This window comes from Salvia splendens, chromosome 3, assembly GCF_004379255.2.
Source record: "Salvia splendens isolate huo1 chromosome 3, SspV2, whole genome shotgun sequence".
Classification (NCBI taxonomy): domain Eukaryota; kingdom Viridiplantae; phylum Streptophyta; class Magnoliopsida; order Lamiales; family Lamiaceae; genus Salvia; species Salvia splendens.
The window spans coordinates 43,205,733-43,213,952 of NC_056034.1; the positions used below are offsets into that span (position 1 = coordinate 43,205,733).

The 8,220-nt window shown below is 39.3% G+C and overlaps 2 protein-coding genes across 9 annotated transcripts; one reads left to right on the forward strand and one right to left on the reverse strand.

The window, feature by feature from the left end:
* Positions 1 to 409: 409 nt before the first annotated feature.
* On the forward strand, positions 410 to 5,080 carry LOC121796206 (TORTIFOLIA1-like protein 2). 8 transcript variants are annotated; one of them, XM_042194983.1, is made up of 8 exons: positions 410 to 544; positions 737 to 840; positions 1,236 to 1,900; positions 2,222 to 2,416; positions 2,500 to 2,602; positions 2,853 to 3,511; positions 3,915 to 4,595; positions 4,675 to 5,080. In XM_042194983.1, the coding sequence occupies exons 1-8, from the start codon at positions 411 to 413 to the stop codon at positions 4,843 to 4,845; spliced, it is 2,712 nt and encodes a 903-aa protein (XP_042050917.1). In that variant the 5' UTR covers position 410; the 3' UTR covers positions 4,846 to 5,080. The 8 variants fall into 8 exon arrangements, with proteins under 8 accessions (XP_042050917.1, XP_042050920.1, XP_042050918.1 ...); XM_042194986.1 differs by lacking the exon at positions 737 to 840 and having other exon boundaries at positions 423 to 544; positions 1,163 to 1,900; XM_042194984.1 differs by lacking the exon at positions 737 to 840 and having other exon boundaries at positions 427 to 544; positions 1,231 to 1,900.
* A 33-nt stretch (positions 5,081 to 5,113) lies between these two features.
* Positions 5,114 to 7,854, reverse strand: LOC121796208 (probable serine/threonine-protein kinase PBL17). The gene is made up of 6 exons (XM_042194991.1): positions 7,486 to 7,854; positions 6,752 to 7,050; positions 6,309 to 6,444; positions 6,092 to 6,228; positions 5,843 to 5,966; positions 5,114 to 5,718 (listed from the first exon to the last, which is right to left on the reverse strand). The coding sequence occupies exons 1-6, from the start codon at positions 7,556 to 7,558 to the stop codon at positions 5,285 to 5,287; spliced, it is 1,203 nt and encodes a 400-aa protein (XP_042050925.1). The 5' UTR covers positions 7,559 to 7,854; the 3' UTR covers positions 5,114 to 5,284.
* Positions 7,855 to 8,220: the final 366 nt, after the last annotated feature.

The following is an 8,220-nucleotide window of genomic DNA, read 5'->3' on the forward strand; positions in this document are numbered from 1 at the left end:
CTTTATCAATGTTTTTTTCCGTGTCTGCCTCTATTTAAGGTGATGACTCGGATGCAACGTCGACAAAAAATTTGACATCGTCGAATGCTAGTAGATGGAATACACCCCGGAATGAAATACGAGTCCCGTTTTTTCATTTTAGTTCATCCACGAATAAGAGTCTCGGTTCATAATTACTATAAATGGTAAAGAGACCCTACGTTCCATTAACTCATTCCACTCACATATCATTTAAAACTAATATATATAAGTGAGACCTATTTCACTAATTTTTTTCTATCCACTTTTTTTAATATTTCTTAAAACCCGTGCCGGATAGAAATGAGGCTCTTATCCATGGACGGAGAGAATATTTTACAATACTAATCAATTGTATTTTCTGTGAACGGTTAGTAGTACTAAACAGAAGCATGCCCCATGAACTTGGCCCTCTCAATTTCAAAACCAGAAACTCAAAACTCAAGCGCCAAAACTCCAAACAAGGCTCTCTCTCTCTCTCTCTCTCTCACACACACACTGGCCCCCTTCTCCTGCGTACGGACGGGTAGGATATCCTCGAATTGCGTTAATTTTTTTCTCTTTTGCATCCTTCACGAGATTCATTTACTATATACTATTTCGAATTTGCTTTTGTTTTATCTGTTTTGAATTTGAAATTTAAAGTAGCTTCATTGGCAGAGTGCCAGCATTATTCTGGTTTAATATTTGAGCATATAAGTTAACTACTCTGCTTTAGCTACTTCAATCTCGATGCAATGCTTTTTGTCGATGCTGTATTGTATCACATTATTACTTTCTGCCGAAGGAGGAAAATGGGGGTGGAATTAGCTGGCGTCTTATGTAAGTTTTTTTGTGAAGTTTTACCGGTTATTATTGTGAAATTTATCTCGTTACAGTCGTGTGTGTGTGTGTGTGTTAGCTGTTGCTGATTATGTATTCAAATATATTGCCGATCTGTTTTTAAGATTTGGAAAGTGTTGGTGTTTTTTTTTGTCTCTCTTTCCTGTGTGGAGAATCTATATTAATAGCTTTTGGAAGAGTCTGGATGAATTATTGAATTTTCTCGGAATCATTTCAAATATTGATTCTCGTCTGTCTCGATATAGGTCTAATGCGTTAATTTCGTTTTGATGTTGTACTGAAATCTATTGTAAATTTTAAGGGGATGTAGTGGAAGGTCGGTTCCTAAGAGTTCATGGTGGAGTGAATTTTAACTGGTGAACAGTTTAGTGTAGATTCAGAGAAAATGAAGACACACGTGAGTTTGGTGAAATCGAAAGCAACTTCAAGGGTGAGTAATCAGCAAGCTGTTTTTCAGCTGAAACAGCGTGTGGCTCTTTCAGTCAACAAGCTTGCAGATAGGGATACTTACCAACTAGGGGTGGAGGAGCTTGAGAAAGTTATTGAATGCTTGAAGCCGGATGGGGTTGCTCCATTTCTATCTTGCATATTAGACACAGACTCTGAGCAGAAGAGTGCTGTCCGCAAAGAATGTATCCGGTTAATGGGAACTTTGGCAACTTTTCATGATGGGCTGATCGGATCGCACCTTGGAAAGATTGTAGCTAGCATTGTGAAGCGGCTAAAGGATTCAGATACTGTTGTAAGAGATGCTTGCGTAGAAACAGTTGGTGTCTTGGCTTCAAAACTGAGTGGCGGTAGAATGGAGGGTGACGGCGTTTTCATCACACTTGTGAGGCCACTTTTTGAATCCCTGGGTGAGCAAAACAAGCAAATGCAAACTGGTTGTGCATTGTGTTTGTCCCAGGTCATTGATAATATTCACGACCCTCCTCCGTTAGTGTTGCAGAAGATGTTGGGAAAGACAATTAAGTTTCTGAAGAATCCTCATTTCATGGCGAAGCCAGCAGTCATTGAGTTGAACAGGAGTATTATTCTGGTCAGTCTCTGCCTAATACATCTACCTTTTCTTTGTACTTCCATTTAGCCTTTTAGAAATTGACTGTATTATAGGTTGCATAAGCATTCATTTAGAATAATGATGCGATGGTTGTAAATTGCCAAATCCAATCTTTCATCTCAGCCAATCATGTTGTAAATTTTGTTTGGGGTCAATTTTTTCCTCAGATTGTGCTTACTGTATGGCTAACATGAGAATGCAATAATTTAGTAGCTTGTAGCTCAGAGTGGGGCACTTGATTTTATTTTATGAAACTCAATGTAGACAGCATTATAACTCCCTTCTTGTTTAATATTTTAGGCTGGTGGTGCTCTGTCACATAGTTCACTGACAGCTGCACTAACAAGCATTCAGGAGTTGCTGAAGAACAGTGACTGGACAACACGTAAAGCTGCTTGTGCAGCACTGGGAGATATTGCTTCTTGCGGTGCAGCATGCCTAAGTTCATATCGGCTGTCTTGTATTCGCTCTCTTGAAGCATGTCGGTTCGATAAGGTCATCTATTTATTAAACAACCCATTATGCTGCTAGTATTGTTATATAAATGCTTAATTTGGTCCGTATTTCAATCTAAATAGGTGAAACCAGTTAGAGACATAGCTTTGCAAGCCTTGCAACTCTGGAAAAATCTTCCTGGTCCTGATACAGCTGAAGCTTCTGAAGCTGGATCTTCTGTCAAAGGTATTCTCGTTGATGCTCTGTCTTTGATGTGGTACAAATTACCCGAAGCACAGAGCTAACTCCATCCAAAAAAAATTCATTGTTTATGTGCTGTGTTAACTACCCTTGGTGTTATTTTTCCTCGGTTGATGATAAGTACTTTGAAATGATCCATTGTGTGATTTCAACATCTGGAAGTTTTCTTTCTATGTTCTCATCTCGGGGATCACATGCATTTTTTGCTTTATGTAATGTTTTCCACTTCCTGCAGAAACATCCTATAGAGATGACTATACTGATGTGAGTAGTGCCTGTGACACAAGACTGAAGGATAGTAAGTTGACGAAATTTGGTAATGGAATGACTAAGAAAAATGTTCCCCTCTCTTCTAGAAAAGCTGAAAGAACTTGTATCGAGAAACCTCTGAACTCTGGAAGAACTGATTGGAAAATAGATGTTGCAGTTCCAAAGAATTGTAGTTCAGCAGCAGAGAATCCAAATGAAGAATCTGAGTGTAGTTCTGTCACCAAGAGATGTGAAAGAATAAATTCTGATGCCAGAAGTATTAGTAGCACCAGATATGAATATGTAGACGTGGATGACAAGCAGGAACATTCATCTGTTTCTGATCTTTTCACTGAAAGCATCAAAACAAAGGTTGTGACAACACATTGTGATGCTTTTGACGATGCCAGTTTGGTGAAGTCAACTGGGACTAGCCGAAGGTTTCCTGCAGATGAAGTTAGCATTGGAGAACAAAGATACTCAGCTAAATTGCATGATCGCAGGAGCTTAGATTCGACAATTACAGAAGCAACTTCACAAACTATGCATGGGTGTTGCTCACAAACAGAAAAGGAGATTGCATTAATCAGAAAGCACCTTTTGGAGATTGAAAATAAGCAGTCTAATTTGATGGATATGCTCAAGGTAACTCACTTTTTTTTGGTTTTGCTATTGCTTTCATGATATTCATGTGACTGTTCATTATATTAAATCATTCAGCTGCATGCAAAACTACAATCACAAGAGTTGCCCAATATCATGTGGCCTTTGGTTTCATGCACGTGATAATCCCAATGAAAATGTACAAACGTTTACATTGACAAGAGGCTTAAGTAGTGAACTATATAATTTTACACTCATAAGGACAGAATGCTCGCATTAAATGAAATATGAGTATTATGGTAAATTATTGTCACAAAGAATCATATCATATGGGTTTAGGATGTAGAAGTGCATGTAAATGCTCTTTCGTATTTTACTATTCGCTAGTCTTTGAGAAATTTGGAATTTTACAAGTGATTGATAAAACTTCTGTTTCTGTCTGCAGACATTTACAAGCTCAGTTATGGACAGCGTGTCAACTGTCCAGTTAAAGGTCTCAAATCTTGAACTGGTGGTCGATAAAATGGCGCAGGAACTTGTTCATGGGGGAAGATATTCAGATGTATTGGCGGCCAAACTTCTGAAGAGAAGTCCCAGCATTGCTTCCCCTAGACTATCTACATGCACCCCACGGACATCGGTAGATAGCAACAGGCATTCCACACTGATGCCAACTAGACATGCTGGAGTTTTGGAGGACACATTTGGCAGAAGCAGAACAAACAATGCTGGGCGACTGAACTCTGACATGTGGGCTGATGCCAATCTCAAGCCAGTTAAAGGTTTCCCAGGGAAGGCAACTCCTGTGAGTTTATACCCAGAAATTCACGAAGAACAGATGAGGAAAAGTGGCGTATACGATCCTAAATCAAGGCTAAACAAGCTGGAAACAAAGAACAGCCCATGGAAAACTGTGAAAGAGCATTTCTGTAATGGGGATCTGGACTCAGCATACGCTGAAGCTCTGTCTTCGAGGAATGAACAACTTCTCTTTGAGCTTCTGGATAGAACCGGACCTTCTCTGGAGAACCTATCAGAAAAAACTGCAAATAGCCTCTTAAGCAATTTAGCCATGTATCTAATGGACCAAAGATTCGTGAGCTCAATAATTCCTTGGTTACAGCAGGTACGTTACTATTTATACTGAGTCATCCATAATGAATGATTAGTATGCTATTTCTAAATCATCACTCTGTATTCATCAGCTTGTGGATCTCAGTAACATCCATGGACCGACCTACCTAGTGCTCTCCTCAAAGACAAAGCAAGAATTCGTATACGGAGTGCAGGAGGCTGCCAAATTGGACATATTCAATCCTGCAGAGAGAAGATGCCTTGTTGAAATAGGCAAAATGTTGTGCCAGTTTTGGGGTTAGCCATATTTACAAGTTTGAATAACACTGGAATTCATTTCTTTTCTGTAATTCAAATCAGAAAGCTTGCACATTGTTTGATGTGAAAGGCTGGGATCTGTTTAGGAATCGGTCGTGTTGAAGTTGTTAGACAAATCTATTGATCCACTGCGTCTCAAGATTTAGGGGTCGGAGTTTCACAACTTGCCTGTTATAAGCATGAAAATATTCAATCATTGTGATGTCTTTCTAATTGTGTCAAAACAATTTCCTTTCATATTCTTATTTTGGATGTACAAACACTAGCTTTCTTTTCCATTGATAGAATGAGTTGCAATGTTCAGACTTGTGAAAAAGTAGTACAGACTTAACCGTCAAAACAAGAACCTGTTTGAGTGCAGTTTCCTAACCACAGATTTCAACGACAAAAATCTCACAGAAGAGATACAATAGTTGGTTCTTTTCAAGGTTCGTCGTCTCCTTTGCTCTGACTTCTGAATCGGTTACTTAACCCTTTGTGGGGATTCTGAGGCATGGCTTTTGGGACTTCGTAAAGGGTTATACCACCACTGCTTTCTATTGGGATCGATTCTTGGGTGACGAGGGGTTGCAGGATCTCGATGACTTGACTCATGAGGGGTCTTCCTTTCGGGTTCTGGCTGAGACACTGATATGCCAGATTGGCCACTTTCATGAGAATCTTGGTGGAGTACTGCCCCTCGATTCTACGATCCAGTATTCTCGAAAGCTTCTTGCTATGGTTGAGGAGCGGGCGTGCCCACTCCACGAGATTATGCTCTCGGCTTGGCCTGCTCTTGTCCATTGTGCGTCTTCCTAATAGCATCTCGAGCAGGACAACTCCAAACCCATAGACATCACTCCTTGCTGTCAAATGTCCTGAACGATGTATAAATGGATGATCAATCAATCACCAGTCATTAACAATGCATTTAGTGATGGTAATCAGAAATGAAACGATTAAGCGTAATGTCCATATCACGTCTGCCATCACGAGACTCACCAGTCATGATGTACTCAGGAGCAGCGTAACCATAGGTGCCCATAACCCGTGTCGAGACATGAGTTTCATCTCCTGTTGGCCCAACCCTTGCCAGCCCGAAATCAGAAAGCTTCGCGTTGAAATCCTGTGTTCATTATACACTTTAGCCACTGAATGACCGATGGAGATGACCAAATTTTGCATAGCCAGAAGAAAAGCAAAAACACAGTTATAAGACCTCATTTATACTAATTAAAAACACACACTAACCTCATCTAGCAAAATGTTTGAAGTTTTGAAATCCCTGTAAATGATAGGTTTTTCGACACCATGAAGAAAAGCAAGGCCTCTTGCAGTATCCAAAGCAATCTTTAGTCTTCTATGCCATGTTAACGTGGTTCGTCCCCCTACGAGCATAAACAGCATAAAAGCCATAAGAATAGTTGATCTAGTAATGGTGAAACAATCTTCCACTAATCTCACTTACTAAAGAAAAGGTGTTTCTCGAGGTTCCCGGATGCCATATATTCATAGATCAAAAGTCTATGGTCATCCTCGCAGCTGTAGCCGATAAGTTTCACCAGATTAGGATGTCGGAGATTGCCTAAATAGTTTACTTCTGCCTGCAAAGGACAACCTCAACATTCAGCGATAACTATCTTTTCCCACATTTGATGAAATCGAAAAAAGGTTTCACTCAACAGACTCTTAAATCTGAGGCAGCAAAACCGTCTTTTTACAAAGAGATTGGATGCAGCCATCCAATCGCTTATCTTTTTTTCTTGACAAACTAGAACAACTAGAAGTATGAAAGAGGCACAGTGCTATCATAATAGTGCATTCTATTCCCGAGCATAACGTTTATCTTTCGCGAAAAAGAACATATATTCACATTCACTTCTAATTTAGGTTATTACCACAGAAACTCACCAGCCACTCTCGGTCCCCCTGTAGACTTTCAGGATCAAGCACTTTAACAGCAATCTGAGTCGTCTTGTAACCAGGCCTCACGTTCTCGTCTATAACTCCTCTGTAGACAATACCAAATCCGCCCTTACCGAGAATCTGGTCTAGCCGGAAACCCTTTGTGGCCAGCCTCATCTCCTCGTACGTGAAGATATCAAGATCGCCATTCCCAGGACTTAGGCGCAGATCCTTCACATTTTTGGGGATGATCACAAAAGTGTTTGAATTCGATTTCACCGGAGAATTGGACTCCGCATAGATACCTATACATAATAACAGAACAATCCCACACAGCCATCATAAAACTACACTTGACATTATACACTTGCCATAGATGAAAGCTTAAACAAGTCCAGAATCAAGATTCAAAAACACTCATTTCTGAACATTCTATAAGTAAAAACAAATGTTTTTATATCCATTAACAACACCAAAAATGCAATCTTTAATTCAATGTTCAAACCAAAGCAAAACTTCCCAAGTCTAATTAATTCCAAACTGTTACCATAAAGAAAAGGGAAGCTTCACTCAATACCAACATTCAAACATCATAAACATTTGTTCACCATTCCACAATTATCACCACACACACACACAGATATGATGAAAAGAAAGGATCCCAAATCAAAGGCCATAACATAAACAAACAACAAATATGAGAAGAAAGAATGAGAGTGAATGAAAACCATTAACCATACCATGGTTTCCACAAGAAGAATTCTTCTCTCTCTGCTGATATTCCTCTCCTTCAACACTGAGACAAGAACCCATTTTGCTATTCCCACTTTCACCAGATTCGCATTTGGATTCCAATGGTTAGACAATAAAAGAGAGTAATAGCCAAGATTGGATTTTTATCACTCCATTTCCCTAATGAGCCAAACAACAGCATAGAAATACAAATGGGGCGGCGGCGGATGGGAAGATTTCACCGGAATATGAAGTGGGTCGCCGGAATATACTCCGATTACGAAATGTGAAGAGATTAAATGTAGGAAGATATTGTGCAAGAGTGAGTAAGACACTATGTTTGGAGAAGTGTGAACGATATCGTTTTCTAGCTTATAAATGTCCAGGCAAACCAGCAGCAAATAATTACCGATTTAGTAAATGTTGGTCAAAAATGGAGTAAAAAGGAATTTATTTTTATTTACTATGAATCTATGATTTGCAATGGAAGAAATTTCCAAGTAGGAAGAATATGACTTGGCACCACTGAGCCCAAAAATGACTTAAATATTCCCTGACATTGCCATTGCATTGACAATGACGGCCCATAGTCAAATCCATAAAACATCTATTGTACTTCTTCTGTCCGTACTAAGAGTCTCGTTTGAGTTCGACCGAGTTTTAAAAATGAGTAGAAAATAGATAATGGAATATGAAATATTTTTACAAAGTATTAATTTGTAATAAAAATGTGAGTTGAATGA